The sequence below is a fragment of the Hyla sarda genome, chromosome 1 (assembly GCF_029499605.1).
Source record: "Hyla sarda isolate aHylSar1 chromosome 1, aHylSar1.hap1, whole genome shotgun sequence".
In the NCBI taxonomy this organism is placed as follows: Eukaryota; Metazoa; Chordata; class Amphibia; order Anura; family Hylidae; genus Hyla; species Hyla sarda.
The window spans coordinates 310,345,709-310,362,010 of NC_079189.1; the positions used below are offsets into that span (position 1 = coordinate 310,345,709).

At 42.9% G+C, this 16,302-nt stretch overlaps 2 protein-coding genes across 4 annotated transcripts in view; one reads left to right on the plus strand and one right to left on the minus strand.

Annotated features, from left to right (window-relative positions):
* Nucleotides 1–16,302, plus strand: part of LOC130359987 (uncharacterized) — a 212,809-nt gene that overhangs the window by 41,257 nt on the left and 155,250 nt on the right. The window contains exons 3-4 of the mRNA XM_056562896.1: nucleotides 2,545–2,639; nucleotides 6,034–6,066. Coding sequence (XP_056418871.1) covers nucleotides 2,545–2,639; nucleotides 6,034–6,066 — 128 coding nt within the window. The remainder of the gene's footprint in view (nucleotides 1–2,544; nucleotides 2,640–6,033; nucleotides 6,067–16,302) is intronic.
* The window catches only part of SLC49A3 (solute carrier family 49 member 3), a 119,364-nt gene that overhangs the window by 6,542 nt on the left and 96,520 nt on the right, over nucleotides 1–16,302 (minus strand). Inside the window, exons 7-10 of one of the 3 annotated variants that reach the window (XM_056518261.1) lie at nucleotides 14,533–14,685; nucleotides 12,572–12,729; nucleotides 8,673–8,785; nucleotides 6,931–7,073 (exon numbers count right to left, since the gene is read on the minus strand). In XM_056518261.1, the coding sequence (XP_056374236.1) occupies nucleotides 6,934–7,073; nucleotides 8,673–8,785; nucleotides 12,572–12,729; nucleotides 14,533–14,685 (564 nt within the window). In that variant the 3' untranslated portion in view covers nucleotides 6,931–6,933. Of the gene's footprint in view, nucleotides 1–6,055; nucleotides 7,074–8,672; nucleotides 8,786–12,571; nucleotides 12,730–14,532; nucleotides 14,686–16,302 lie in introns of those variants that run through there. The other 2 variants (XM_056518260.1, XM_056518259.1) reach the window with 2 other exon arrangements.

Here is a 16,302-nt window from a genome sequence, read left to right on the forward strand (position 1 = left end):
ACCGCTGGGACCCCCCGCGATCTCCTGTACGGGGCCGCGGCAGTCCGCAGAAAATGTTGTGCCGTCCCCAGCAGAAAGCCGTGGCAGACACGCCCACATGACGTGGAGGCCAACACGCCCCCTCCATGTATCTCATAGAGATACACGGAGGGGGCGTGTTGGCCTCCACGTCATGTGAGGACGGAACGCCCCCTTCCTGCGGACTGACGCGGCCCCGTACAGGAGATTTGGGGGGGCCCAGTGGTCGGAACCCCTGCGATCTATAAGTTATAACTAGGGATGTCCTGATACAGATACTTGTATACTCGGCATTTGCATGGTATCGGGGACTCGTTTAATGTCCCCAATACCATGTCAGATACCTGCTGCTGTGTGGCCCGGCTCCGCCGTCCCGTTCTCCTGATCGCATCATGGCGTCCTAAGGAGGAGCATGTGACACACGTCACTCCTCCTCCTCTGCGCCCAGCGTAACGCTATGGAGGAAGCAGAGTGACGTGTATGTCACATGCTCCTCCATAGAACGCCATGATGCGATCGGGACAGCGGAGCAGCAACATGAGCCGCAGGTGAGCACTGACTACAAGAGGGGGGGGGGGGGGCGGGGCCTGCTGTCTACATGGGGGGACCCTGCTCCCTACAAGGGGGACAAGAGGGAGCACTGTCTACAAGGGGGGGGGGGCTGCTGTCTACAAAGTGGAGGGGGACTGCTGTCTACAAGGGGGGGCCTGCTGTCTGTAAGGGGGACAAGAGGGAGCACTGTCTACAAGGGGGGACTTGTTGTCTAAAAGGGGGGTACGGGGGGCGCTGTCTACAGGGGTGGGAATGCGGTCTACAGGGGGGCTGCTACTAATGCCTGCAACTATCTATACTACATGCAAGGGGATACTACCTACTATTAAAGACAATCTTACAGCACAGTCACCTGCACTAACTTGAATTGTAGATAGGTCAGGTGACCAGGTTTCTACCACTGCTCACCATATGAACGTCAGCGCAATCGTTCCGGAGACATCGGTCTCGCCGTCAATGCAAATTCCCTCTTCTGTCCAATGGAGAAGAGAGAAATCTTGGCTCATACTACAGCAGCCGCCTCCATTGTACACAACAAGGAACCCACATATCAGCAGGGTAAACAGCACCAGAGACTGGGTCACCCTGGGGTCAGATTCCCTTTAAAATAAAAGTACTCGTACTTGATATCGGCGAATACTAGAATTAAAGTATCGGTACTCGGTCTTAAAAAAAATGGTCTTGGGACATCCCTATTTATAACTAAGTTATATTCCCCTACAGGCAACAACTTTTAGGGGTTCTCCCCCAAAGGGGTTAGCCCTAAAACTAGAAATCCTCACTATTAAAACCACAATGTTTTATTCGGTCACTTAAAAGATAAATGAATGAACAAAGTGAATGTTTGGTGCTCGTTTTAAAAACACGACCTATGCGCGGTAATTGAATATGTGCGTCCAATAGTTTATCTAGCTTCTGCCCTTATTCTATAGCTATTAGCTGTGCACTAGCACTTGTTAATACATAGGCATTATGGTTGCTATTTAAAATTTGATGCTACCCATCTGCCCCCCCCGATGTTTCGTCAGATCACTCTGACTTTATCAAGGGAGTCCGGCTAATGGCCGAAACCCCGGGATCCCAGCCTTATATGTGCTCTCTTTGTGACGTTTTTAGTGAGCGCATCACTCTGGTCCAATCACATCTCATTACGTGAAGGCCGGCTGTTCTTTAACCAATGGCAGCCGGTCACGTGTATTGTTTACATGTTCACGTCATAAGACGTTTATCTTATGCGCTGCGCATGCGTGAGAAACTTATGGATTGTCACTCCGTCTCTCCACCGCGCATGTGCTGCGTGTGCGCCCGGCCTTTTGTTATTGTTTTGACAAGTTGGTCGTCTGCGCATGTACCGTCTGGTTCGCGCATGGCACCGGACTTTGTATTTGCCTATTCATGCCTGATACTCCTGCACTTGCGCGTGGAGTCGGCGCATGTCTCCGGACTTATTATATTTCTGTTTATGCCGGATACTACCACGCTTGCGTATAGATGCAATGCACTACTCCGGACTTAGTGCATTTTTATTCTTATTAGTACCGGATACTGCCGCGCCATGCTCACAACTACAGCCCATTTGTGTTCATGAGGTTTATATAATTGGTAAATTATTAACACTTAGTTTGGTGTTATCGGAAGTTCTGTGATAAGATGGATGTGGGATGAAATACTGAGATGTGGAGTGAGACACCAGGTCAGAGGATGACTTGATCCTGTGAATATTTTATGAAATTAATGATTCTTTATAAATACTGCAATTTTAGTGGATATGTTTAAAATTGTGTGGGGTAATTTATCGTCCAACCAAAATGAATTTGGATTTGTGCCTTTTATTTTTACTTACTTCTTGCCCCAATGTATATGGTTTCTAAGTATATATGATTACATCAGTATTATATTAATCTTTTACCCCAATGTGGGTGATAACCGCCTCATGATGTCATGTAAATCCTTGCTTATAATATCTTTCAATAGGACCAAAACCTACATCTCCGATCCAGGGTTCCTCGTACCCCAGCTCCAACCCTTGCATACACCCCACATCCAAAACACCACCATCCATGGCCAAGGTAAGTGAGCTATATGATATACGTTATTAATTTAATGCATGTATCCTTGTACTGTCTATCTTACTATGTTGGTCGTGTGTAGTGTGAAATGAGTCTTACTATACTAAATCTTGCTACATGTCTAGTTTATATCTATGCCAATTAACTTTTATAGTGCAGTGGATCTGAAATTCTACCGTATGATAGAGGACCAGTGTTGATTCTATAGACCTATTGTGAGTTTAAAAAGTATATGAACTGATGAGTTCCCTGGGAGTGTACCAACGTTATCTTTGTTCTTAGTTAGCTAGATTCCTTTTGTGAATATTTCTTTGTTAGTCCAAGAATGCAGTGAACGAAAAACCTTCATTTAATCCATTAGGACTCCTGGTTTGGAGGCGATAAATCCATTTGGCCTCTTCCTTTAGTAGAATTTTATTTATGTCTCCTTTCCTTGTTCCCATTTAAATTTGCCGTAAGCCCCAAAATTTGAGTTGATCCAACTAATTGTTGTGTATAAGTCTGACATGTTTAGCCAGTGGAGTATCAGTATTAGTCCGTATAGTGCTAAGATGTTTCCCAATTCGTCGTCTTAATTCTTGTGTCGTCTTTCCGACGTATAGTTTTGGACAGGAACAACTTGCAATGTAAAGAACATTTTTACTACTGCAGTTGATAAAATCCAGTATCTTGTAGATTCGCTTGTCTGTTGGATTACAGAACTCTTTGGTTTTTGGTACAACCTTACAGGAGGAGCAATGTCCACAGGGATAAGAGCCAGTTGGTGGGTTTGGTAGCCATGTTGAATTAGGCTCCAATCTATCTTCCAGATGACTGTGGACTAGCATTTCCCGTAAGTTAGGTCCCCTTCTGTATGTAACATTTGGTCTGGGGCCAATCTTGCCTGCAAGGTCCATATCTGTTTGTAAAATGGGCCAATAGGTTTAAAGTATTTTGTTGATCTGTGAGGAGTATGCATCATAAGTACCAACTAGTCTGATGATGGATGTATCTGTTGTATTCCTATTAGTGGCTCCCAATAATTAGGTCCTATCACTCGGACTAGCCCTCTTAACCCCTTAAGGACCAGGCCCATTTTGGCCTTAAGGACCAGACCAATTTTATTTTTGCATTTTCGTTTTTTCCTCCTCGCCTTCTAAAAATCGTAACTCTCTTATATTTCCACCCATAGATCCATATGAGGGCTTGTTTTTTGCGTCACCAAATATACTTTGTAACTACATCACTTATTTTACCATAAAATGTACGACGCAACCAAACAAATATTATTTATGTGGGAAAATTGAAAAGAAAACCGCAATTTAGAAAATTTTGGAAGGTTTTGTTTTCACGCTGTACACTTTCCGGTAAAAATGACGTTTTCTTTATTCTGAGGGTCAATACGATTAAAATGATACCCATGATTATATTCTTTTCTATAACTGTATCGCTTAAAAAAAAATCTCAAATCATTTTAACAAAATTTGTATGTTTGAAATTGCCCTATTTTGACCACCTATAGCTTTCTAATTTTTCCGTATATAGGGCGATATGAGGACTCATTTTTTGCGCCATGATCTGTAGATTTTATCAGTATCACTTTTGCTTAGGTTTTACTTTTTATTAATTTTTTGGGGAATAAAATGTGACAAAAAAGCAGCAATTTTGGACTTTTTTTATTTTATTTACGTTTACGCCGTTCACCGTACGGGATAATTAACAATATATTTAATAGTTCAGACTTTTACGCACGCGGCGATACCAAATATGTGTATTAAATAATTTTTTTAATGCTTTTTAGGGGGTAAAATGGGAAAAAGGGACGTTTTACTTTTTTATTGGGGGAGGGGATTTTTCACATTTTTTTAACTTTTTTATTTTACATTTTTTAACTTTTTTTTTTTTACACTTTTTATGTCCCCATAGGGGACTATTCATTGCAATCAGTTGATTGCTAATACTGTGCAGTGCTATGTATAGGACACAGCACTGCTCAGTATTATCGGTCATCTTCTGCTCTGGTCTGCTCGATCTCAGACCAGAGCAGAAGACCCCGGGAGACGGCCGGAGCCAGGTGAGGGGACCTCTAGCCGCCATGCTGGATGATCGGCTCGCCGCGACAACGCTGTGGGCGATCCGATCATCTGTGCAACGTACCGCACTGCCGCAGATGCTGTGATCTGTATTGATCACTGCATCGGAAGGGTTAATGGCGGACATCCGCGCGATCGCGGATGTCCGCCATTACCGGCGGGTTCCTGGCAGCTGATAGCAGCCAGGAACTGCCGGCATGATGCGAGCACCGCTCCGGTGCTCGCGATCATGTCGGCGCGTAAATGTACGTCATGGTGCGCTAAGTACCACGTCACCATAACGTACATTTACATTAATTGTCGTTAAGGGGTTAAAGGCTCTCCACATATGTTTCGCTGGGTAGCCTCTATCTAGAAACCTGAACATAAGGTTGTTACTTTCTGTCATGAAATTGCTGTCCTCTGAGCAATTACGTTTTTCCCTTAGGTATTGTCCGGTAGGTATACTTCCGTAGGGCCATTGGGTGCCAGCTTTTCCAGTGTAAAAGACTGTTGGTTGAGATATGTTTTCTGAAAATGTCTGTTTGAATTTTGTTGTCAGCATCAATGTAAATCTTGAGATCCAAAAAGTTAATGGATTTGCCCCCTATTTCTGAAGTAAATCTCATGCCAATTGTGTTGTTGTTTAATTTCTCAACAAATTCATAGAACAAACTCAAACCCCCATCCCACCCACCATCCCAAAAACTAAAAATATTGTCAATGTACCATCCCCAAAATGAAATGTGCGGAGTGTACAAAAACAAATCTTCACCAAAAACAACCTTGCTATCCGACCACCCTAAAAATAAATTTGCATACGTAGGTGCACATGTGGTCCCCATAGCGGTGCCCTTCACCTGTTTGTAGAGGACACCACCAAAAAGAAAATAATTATGTGTAAGTACAAAATTTAGGAGTCAGGTGACAAACATATTGTGGTTATGAAATAATCTACTTTTAGTGTCTAAAAAAGTGTTAACCGCCGTGATACCTAAATTGTGTTGGATGTTACTATACAGTGATTCTACATATAAGCTCATAAGGAGTGTCGTGTCTGTGACACGATTTTAAGAACCATGTCTTTGGTGTCTTTTAAGTGAGAAGGAAGGGAAGGTACAAATGGTGAAAGGATTCTATCTAGATATATACTGGCTTTTTCGGTAAGGTTATTGTTCCCAGACACAATTGGTCGTCCTTTGATAGGGTCAAATCCTTTGTGTTTTAGGTAACACATAAAAGGTTGATATAGTGGGGTGTTCATTTAGAATGTATTTCTGTTCATGTTCTCATAATTCACCTTCACATGTTGCTTCCATTAATAAATCTTTTAACTCTTGCAGATATTCCCTGGTTGGATCTCTAGACAGCACTTGGTAAGTATCATGATCATTTAGTATATTTAGTATATTCCTCTACAGAACTCCTTTAATATGCTAAAAATACATTTGTCACCTAACAATATTTATAATTAAAACATTATACAATAAACGTATAAAATGAAAGCCATAATCTTACCCCTCTTCTGTTCTTGTTCCCGGACGCACGACTCTTTCAGTCCCCTGCCCGCTGGCAAAAATCCTTCTCATCTTCCTTAAACATCTTTAATTAGTTCCCTTAATTTCCCTATATTTGTCAGGTACCACATCTTTTTTCTCGTGGTACCTAACAAAATTTTTTAAAGAGTCCTTTCTACATACCTTTTTGTGATCTAAGTGCAAAAAAAGATGAAAAAAGTCAGGAAAAATGCCAATGTTAAAACCCACATGGCGTTTTTTTCACTCCCATAGACTTCTATGGGAGAAAAAAAACAAGATTTTCCAGAAAAAAAAGCCATAGTCTCAACATGCTGGTAATTTTTAAAATCGCCCACTGAGCCCAAAAAGGTAGAAAAATACTAAACAAAGTGAAAAACGCCAAACAAAAAAATGCCAAGTTAATATAGCATTTTGCAATGCAATATGGACTTGCAGCTAACTTCTGGCTGCAGTGTTTTTTCCCTGAAAAAACACTGTGCGGCAGATATGGCGTTTTTTGGCCGTTTTTATGTATATGATCAAACAATCACAGCTTCAAGTCTCCCAGAGAGGGTTTATTTAAATAAAATGTCCCCTCCCCCAAAAAATAAATTAATGCTTCTTATTAAAAATATTTTCATCCACTAAAGTGTCAAACGTCAGGACCTCACCAGCCATTCGGGTTTGCTTACATTTTTAGCAGTCTATATAAAATTATCTCACTGGTTATGGAAGGATAAGTTCATCTTCTTCTTTTCTTCTTTCAACTGCTTCTTCTGCTTTTAACCTTTTATAATCCGTATGAAAAAAGATGATAAAAATGCAGGCTCCAATACTACAGATTCCCGCCATTACTAAAGTAGCAGCTGTTTAAAAGAAGACAAAAATGTATGCCATTAAGAAACTGTTCTATGGAAATAAAATTTTACTGTTAAAGGGTCTTTCTCTGACTGACCAGTTATTATTGTGAAATAAAGAAAAATGAAGGATTTCATCGGGTGACCAAGATACAGTAAAACTGTCATATCAAATGGTATTCCTGCATTTAAAAAAAAAAATTATATATGGCTGGGGCCATAGAACAAAAGCTATACTTACCCTGGTCCCCCACACTGAAGCTTTTTCTGGTCCCCTGCTGCTCATATGTTCTGCCTGCCTCAGCAAATCACTGGCTGAAATAGGACACTGCTGTGTCCAGGGATTGGCTGAGAGGGCAGGTCCTACTCCCAGCTCTTGTCTTGGAAGCAGGTAGAAGAAATGTTTGTAAGGTGACTAGAAGGAGCCGGCCGGGGGACCCCAACGATATCTAAATATTTTTAAAATGCTGGAACACCTCTTTAAAGGGGTTACCCAGTGTTTATTTATTTTTATTTTTTTAATTCTGCCTGAGCTGCCGCAAAAAAAATATCATACCTTAACTTACCTTCCACAGCTCCCCCAGTGTGCTGATATCGTTCTTTTGTCCTCCGGCCTCACATTACACTGCGCTGAGCTAAACGCCGGCCGCAGCGATGTCCTGCCTCAGCCAATGATAAGCTGAGCGACCCAGGCCCAGCCTTTTTCCTGGTGCCTGGGCCCTTTACATCACACTGTAGCTCAGATTATCACTGGCTAAGGCTGCAACTGGCGTTAAGCTCAGAGCAGTGTGATGTGTCGTGCCCCAGAATACTGGGGCCGGAGGATAGGAGATAGATATCTGCATATCGGGGAAGTGGCTGGAGGAAAATTAAGGATTCCCACTATAGAATCTAAAAGGAAAAAAAAACTACACAGTGATAGCAAATTAATAGACATTTTATGTGTTTTTAATTTTTTTTTGCGTAATTGACCTATGCAACAGTTTTTTTTATTGGTAGCATTTAGGGGGTAGCGTTTTACTCCATGTTACATAAAAGGTGTCATCTGCAGATAGCAGCCAGCGCCCACCGTGTTTAAAGCAGGCTTAGGGCCTAGGCCCACTTCATACTTTTCCACCTTCCCACCTGACTTCTGATGCATCAAATTTCAGATAGGAGTTAAATTCTACATGGGACACACATAGGGAAGGGGGGGGGGGACTCAGGAGTCAGGATCTGGCTCCTAGCTCAGACCTCAAGACTTCAGTGCCTGTAGTTTAGCAAAAAGCAGTGCACATAGGGGGAGATTTATCAAAACCTGTGGAGAGGTAAATTTGCCCATAGCAACCAATCACATTGCTTATTGCATTTTTCAGAGGCCTTGTTAAAAATGTAAAAAGGGATCTCATTGGTTGCTATGGGCAACTGGGCCTCTTTTCCTCTAGACAGGTTTTGATAAATCTCCCCCATAGTATATAGGAAATGCCTTCCCTGACCTTCCAGTGCTCTGGATACATTTCCATTTAGGCACAGTGTAACTAAATATTCATTGTGGAAAAAAAGCTGTGAAAAGTAGAAATAGACTAGGCACTATTTTATATATGACTTAAGAAGCAGGAGGCTACATACTTGACCAGTCGTATATTTCAATCTGATTCATGCCACATGAGGATTCCGGAGAAACAGCGAATGGCTTGGTAAGCGACTGGAATATAATCATGAATATTAATCCTTGGATCTGACTAAAGAATTAGAAAAAAAAAATGTACATGTTAAAACAGTAATTTTTTTTCTTATAATAACTGATGCATACAGAATGTTAAGTAATACAAGTCTGGCAACAAGCTGCATTGTAAACTTGCAATATGACTGTAAAGTTATGTCACCCATTTTGTAATAGCAGAAGAAGATCACAAGAGAGTCTGTCCAGACAAAAAGTTGCCCAGTTGCCCATAGCAACCAATCAGCTCACTTCTTTCATTTTTAACATGGCCTCTGCAAAATGAAAGAATCAATCTGATTGGTTGCCATGGGCAACTGGGCAAATTTTCCTCTGCACAGGTTTTGATAATTCTCCCCCATGTCTGTCATCATATAGACTATATACGAACTGGAGCTTCAAGTGTAGAATCTTTATGTCAAGATCAAAGGTGTATGAAGCAATACTGGGGAGTAGAACTTATTGGACTAACGCATCCAAATGAGCTATTTCCAATCCAAAAATCCAATCTGCCAAAAATATAGCTAAAATATTTATTATTTATTGCAATTACACCTTAAAATCCTCATACAAAAATATCTAGAAAATAAGTACAAAAGATCTCTACAAATATAACAATAAAGATCTCATATCTAGAGATCCTTCCAGGGGTCAATCCCACACTTTTAGACGCGTTTCTCCGTATATCAAATAGTACTACGGTTCATCAGGGGATTTAGCAATGAGGGAGTAGAGATTTTATCTAGGGATGCCCCGATACCATTTTTTTAAGACCGAGTACGAATACTTTAATTCTAGTACTCACCGATATCAAGTACGAGTACTTATATTTTAAAGGGAATCTGACAGCAGAGTGACCTGGTTTCTTGTGCTGTTTACCGTGCTGATATGTGGCTCCTTGTTGTGTACAATGGAGGCGGCTGCTGTAGTATGAGCCAAGATTTCTCTCTTCTCCATTGGACAGAACAGGAAATTTGCATTGGCGGTGAGAATGATGACCACATGGTGAGCAGCGGCAGATACCGGTTCACCTGACCTATCTTGCCTTTAATAGTAGGTAGTATTTCCTTGCAGACATTAGCAGCAGCCCCCCCCCTGTAGACAGCAGCCCCCCTGTAGACCACAGCCCCCCTTTAGACAGTGGGCCCCCATTTAAACAGCAGCAGGGCCCCCCCCCCTTTAGACAGCAGAAGGGCCCCCCCCCTTTAGAAAGCAGCAGGGGTCCCCTTTAGACAGAAGCAGGGGCCCCCCCTTTAGACAGAAGCAGGGGCCCCCCCTTTAGACAGCAGCCGGGGCCCCCTCATTAGACAGCAGCCGGGCCCCCCCTTTAGACAGCAGCAGGGGCCCCCTTTAGACAGAAGCAGAGGCCCCCCGTTTAAACAGAAGCAGGGCCTCCCGATAGACATTAGTAGAAGCCCCCCTCCTTGCAGGCAGCTCACCTCCTCTATCGGGTGCTGCCGCTCCACTGTCCCGTTCTTCCGTCCTCCGGTCCGCATCATGTCGTCCTATGGAGGAACATGTGACATATACGTCACTCTGCTTCCTCCGTAGCCTTACGCCGGGCGCAGGGGAGGAGGCGGAGTGACGTGTGTGTCACATGCTCCTTCATAGGACAACATGATGCGGCCCGGAGGACAGAAGAACGGGACAGTTGAGCGGAAGCAGGTATCGGGCATGGTATCGGGGACATTAAACGAGTCCCCGATACCATGCAAATAGCTAGTATCGGCCCCGATACCGATACCTGTATCGGGACATCCCTAATTTTATCTATACATAAGATACATAAGATTATTCCTTCCTATAGGCATAGATATAATATCATACATAGATCAACAGCAGACAGAATAATGATATTACACAGCACAAGAAATGAGCAACAAACAATAAACAAAAGTTTGCTGATGATGCAGGATTCCATTAGTACAGTGCCATCAGCTGAATTACTGAAAATTGGCAATTAGCTTCATGATGCAATCTTTCTTCCTTGACAACTATCAAGACTATCTCCACTGGTATATAAGATAGTAGCAGTATGTTATTCAGGGCCTAAGATAGTTCAGATCAGACAAAGAGGCCAGATAAATGCCGCCATTCTTTGCCTGTAATCTTCGGCCAAACCTTTACTGCTGATGAATCACTGTCTGTGACCACTCGAATCACCGATCCTGATTGGCGGCCTTCATGACCAGTGATTTTTTTTTTCCCTAGCTTGCGTTTTTTTTCTCCTTACCTTCTAAGGCCCATAACTTTTTTATTTTTTGACTGATAAAGTTGTATTAGGGCTTATTTTCTGCGTAACAAATTGTACTTTCCACTGATACTTTTTTTTTATCATACAATGTATTATGAAGCCAGATAAAAAATTAACGTATTTTCCGGCATATAAGACAACTTTTTAACCCGGTAAAATTTTCTCAAAAGTCGGGGGTCGTCTTATACGTTGAGTGCTGCAGTCAGCCAGGGCATGGATTATCCATACCCCGGGCATCTCGGCTGAAATTAATTTACCCCGTCACATTAGGGACATCCCTGTGTCCCGAAAAATCTTTTCAGGACACAAGGATGTCCCGGTTACCTTTCTGCGGCCCCACGTTACCTTTAAAAACGCAGGGGCTGCCGGAAGGTAGCACACGCAAGGACGTCACTGACGTTCGTGTGTGCGCCCAAAGAAACGGCAGAGCAGAGCAGCAAGGACACGCGCGCGCATGGTAAATTACCAGCGGCATGTCATCTTCGGTGCTCCGACCACCGCTTCTCCAGTGCCTATTGCTATGACCCCTGACCAGAGGAGCGGTGGTTGGAGCACTAAAGTGGGTACACAGGCATACACCCCCAGTCATACACTGTGTATGGCTGAAGGCTGTATGTCTGTGGGGTCCACTGCCTACCAAATGTAGGGGGAACTACAACCTAATGTGGGAGTCCACTGCCTTCCTATACTGCCAGCCTAATGTGGGGGGAACTATACTGCCATCCTAATGTGGGGGAACTATGCTGACAACCTAATGTGGGGGGAACTATGCTGCCTACCTAGTGTGGGAGAACTATGCTGACAACCTAGTGTGGGGGAACAATAGTAAGGTACCGTACATCGCGGTAGAGGGGTAGTCTTATACGGCAAGATTATAAGATGCCGAGGACCAGTTAAGGCCTCTGGTTTCCCTAGCTACCCAGAGCACACGCCCCCCCCCCCTCCCTCCCCGGGCTATAGGACCACTAGATACCAGGGAATAGAAGCATTGTTTAAATGTCTGTATAGATCACGGTATTTAACCAGTTAAATGGACATCGGAGTGATCTCCGATGTTCGTCATTACTGCTGTCAGCAGTGAGAATCTCCCAGTTATGACACGGACCGACCTGCGGGCCCGCGTCATAATTGCTCACCCGATCCATGATGTACATGTATATCAAGGGTCAGGAAGGGGTTAAAATCAGGTAAAAGAGTGAAAGGTTTTACTTCTCGTGTCTGTATAGGAGAGAGGGGAGCTGCAAGTAGCAGAGAGTTAAAATGTGGTGGGATACTCTTGTCACTGTCATTTCTTTCCATGCAGCCTCCAGTGAGGAAATGCGCTTTCTGACTGTTAAACATATGGGATATGAAGATGTATAGTTGTTGATCTAATCACCCCATCACTCCACCACTGTTATGCCGGTTTTAATGAATAGTGAAGGATGCTGGTATCAATAATGTTCTTGAGCTGATGATCAGGCCAGCAACAATACCAGCTTATAATGCTCCATGTAAGATTTGTTAATATTATAGATGTTGGTACATAGATTAAGTGTGAACAATTTCACTTACCCAGATATAAAAGCCAAGCCTGTTGAGCTGCCTTCACCAACTGGGTATGAACATTCCACAGCTAGTTCCATAGCAATTGGATAAATTGCAAACCCAAAAAATCCCAGCAAAGAACAAATAACCGCCAGCAGAGGTGCTACTTTCTTTAAATTGGATACCTAAGTGATAAACAAATATATTGGTAAGACATTTACACAGGCAACAAAAATAAAATACAACAGGAGAAGTTTATGGGCCCCAATACAAAAATTGTAACAAGGCCCCATGTCTCCCATGTGTCATTAAAGGGGTTCTCCACTGCCCTGCCTTTTGGAGCTCCGCTCTCAGCGTCCAGAAGTTTATTACTCGGAACCCTGTGTGCGGGCTTCCGTGTTCGCGTCCGCCCCCTCGTGACGTCACGCCCGCCCCCTCGTGATGTCAAGCCCACCCCCGCGTGATATCACGCCTGCCCCCTCAACGGAAGTCTATGGGAAGAGGGCGTGACAGCGGTCGCGCCCCCTTCCCATAGACTTTCGTTGAGGGGGGTGGGCGTGACGTCACGAGGGGGCGGCCTCGAACACTGAAGCCCGCACACAGTGTTCAGAGTAATAGACTTCCGGACGCTGCGAGCGGAGCTCCGAAAGGCAGGGCAGTGGAGAACCCCTTTAAAGGGGTACTCCAGTGGAAAACTTTTTTTTTTTTTAAATCAACTGGTGCCAGAAAGTTAAACAAATTTGTAAATTACTTCTATTTAAAAATCTTAATCCTTCCAGTACTTATTAGCTGCTGAATACTACAGAGGAAATTCTTTTCTTTTTCGAACACAGAGCTCTCTGCTGACATCACAAGCACAGTGCTCTCTGCTGACATTTCTGTTCATTTTAAGAACTGTCCAGAGTAGGAGAAAATCCCTATAGCAAACATATGCTGCTCTGGACAGTTCCTAAAATGGACAGAGATGTCAGCAGAGAGCACTGTGCTCGTGATGTCAGCAGAGAGCTCTGTGTTCCAAAAAGAAAATAATTTCCTCTGTAGTATTCAGCAGCTAATAAGTACTGGAAGGATTACATTTTTTTTCTATAAGTAGTTTACAAATCTGTTTAACTTTCTGGCACCAGTTGATTTAAGAAAAAAAAAAAGTTTTCCACCAAAGTACCCCTTTAATACTACATGTGTCTTCTTATTATGGAAAAGGTGCCTTTGACCCTCTCAGTCACAGGGCCCTGATGCAACTACTATCTCTACATCCCCTATAGTTACGACTTTGTTCAGTATCAGAATAGTATGTATTGTCAGATATATATGTTAGTAACCCAAATGGCCTAATTCCAGTAAGGAATAGAAATGAGATAAGAGGGAAGGAGAGCCACATAGAGTGATCTTGTGAACTTGGCTCTTAGAATAATTAGATGTATTTCTACTAACAAATTAATTAATTTTGATACTGCAGTGGTAGATAGGACTCACCGGCCTGCTATTTGCTTATTGTCATAGGCCCCATTTAAAATAAAAGCTACCTATGGGCGACAATCCCTTCATTAGGGAGCAATGTGAGTTTGGGTAAAGTTCAGCTGTCAGCATTTATATGTGTGTGACATGCATTGCACTGCATGATTTCCTGTCATGGACCTTCAATTTTAAATATGTTCTTGCATAGAAATCTACTACTGCAATCCCATAGGAAGTAAAATGTAAGTAACACAGTGAGGGAATTAGTCTAAGGCTAATTCATACAGAATGCATCCGTTGAGATTCTGGGTTTTTTTTTGTTTAGTTTTTTCCTGCAGTTTTGAGGATTTTGTGCAGAATTTCTTGTACTCAACACACAGATTCCAGAACAAATTCTCCAGCAGAAAATCTGCCATGTAAATGGGACAACGGAAATTCCATTTACTAGAATGTTAACTTCATGTAGCATGTGAACATAACCTTAGGAACTCCACATTATTTTAAGAGGCAAGGTTTTGATTTCACTTACTCACCACAGCAAAGGCTATAACAGTCAAAGATGTCAACGCGAAACATATTTTTACAGTTTCTGTAAATTTCTTTGACCGGTCCACATACAGTCCACATAGTAAGGCACCAATAGCCCCAAATACAATGAAAAGTGCGCCACATAAACCTGCAATAAACTAGAAAATAAAGATTAACCTTCATTTGAGAGACAACAAAATATTGCACAATGCATAGAACAATAAATGTGTTTGACATTATCCAGCTAGATTGAGTGGAAGTGGCTGTAGCTCTTTAAACATATATATCTTGAGTTGGCAAAGGGATAGATAGCCCATTACTGTTATACTAGTGTGCATAACTGAATTCACAACCCCTCAAAGAGCCAAACTGGTGGTGGAAAAGAAAGAACTTCCTGGTGCTGTTGAGTCGCATAAGCCTTTCTAGTAAGAATCTCTTACATATGCCATACCTCCACAGAAACAGGAGTGAAATACTGCATCACGATTCTTTTTTAGAGCTTCTAACTGTCAGAAAGAGAACTTTTATTATACTGATGTTGTTACTTTTGGTACCCAAGACCAATTACATTTGGAAAGACTTGACTCTTTCCCATTTTGTTATGTTGCCATTTTTTGCTATAAAGTTAAAAAACATTACGTTTTCCCCCATTAATCTGCACTCATTGCGGGAACTTTACCAAAACCTGTGCAGAGGAAAAGCTGAATTAATTTTTCAGAGGCCTTTTAAAAAATGAAAGAAGCAACCTGATTGGTTGCTATGGACAACTGGTCAACTTTTCCTCCACACGTCTTGATAAATCTCCCCCAATATTCCATAATGAAAAAGTAAAAAACTAAAATATTGCATGGACATAAGTATTCAAACCCTAAACTCAGTACTTAAAGCAACTTACCATTCTTTTCTGCAGATCCTCTGAAGTAGTCTGGTTGGATGGGGATCAGGGCCGGACTGGCCATCGGGCACACCAGGAATATGCCCGGTGGGTCGAACCGTCCACACGGCTGGCCGGTCCGGGACTCGTTTAACTATAAGGGTGCGTTCACACTGTAGAATCTCCGCTTGCTGAATTCAGCGAACAGAGATTCTGTCTGGCAGCCGGCGCCGAAAATATTTCGGCGCTAGGGCTGCAGGGCACTGAGCCATCAACATTGACAGCTATGCAGTGCTCGCCGAATCCGAGCAAAGAATGAACATGTTCTTTCTTTGTGCAGAACAATTTCAGAATTTTCCAACGCTAAAATTCTGCAGTGTGAACGGGTCTCGCGGAGACCCATTCACACTTATGTTAAGTTCATACCGCAGTATTCCGCCCGTGGAATTTCGCGTAAATGCTGTAGTGTGAACGTGTACCCTAAGTGAGTCTTACAAATGCTCCTATTGTTAACTGCGGCGCTCGGCTGACTGACAGAGCGAAGAGCCATTGGCTCCTCTGTCAAGCTCTCTTGTGGCTGCCCACGATTTGCAGGCAGCCAACAAGAGGCCCAAGCGTCCTTCCTCTCCGCTCTGTGCACCGGCGCATGAATGACATCATCACACGCCAGAGCACAGACCGGAGGAGAAGACAGAAGAGAGGACAGGCTACGTTTGAGCAGGGATCGTGTGTTTTTTTTTTCCCCCTTGGCTATGTAAAGAGAGCTATCATCACTACATTATGGGGCTACTAGTTCTACCTAAAGGGGGGTACTGTTTCTACCTAGAGGGGGCTCCTATAACTACCTAAATGGGGGTACTATTTCTACCTAAAGGGGGCTCCTATTACTACCTTAAGGGGG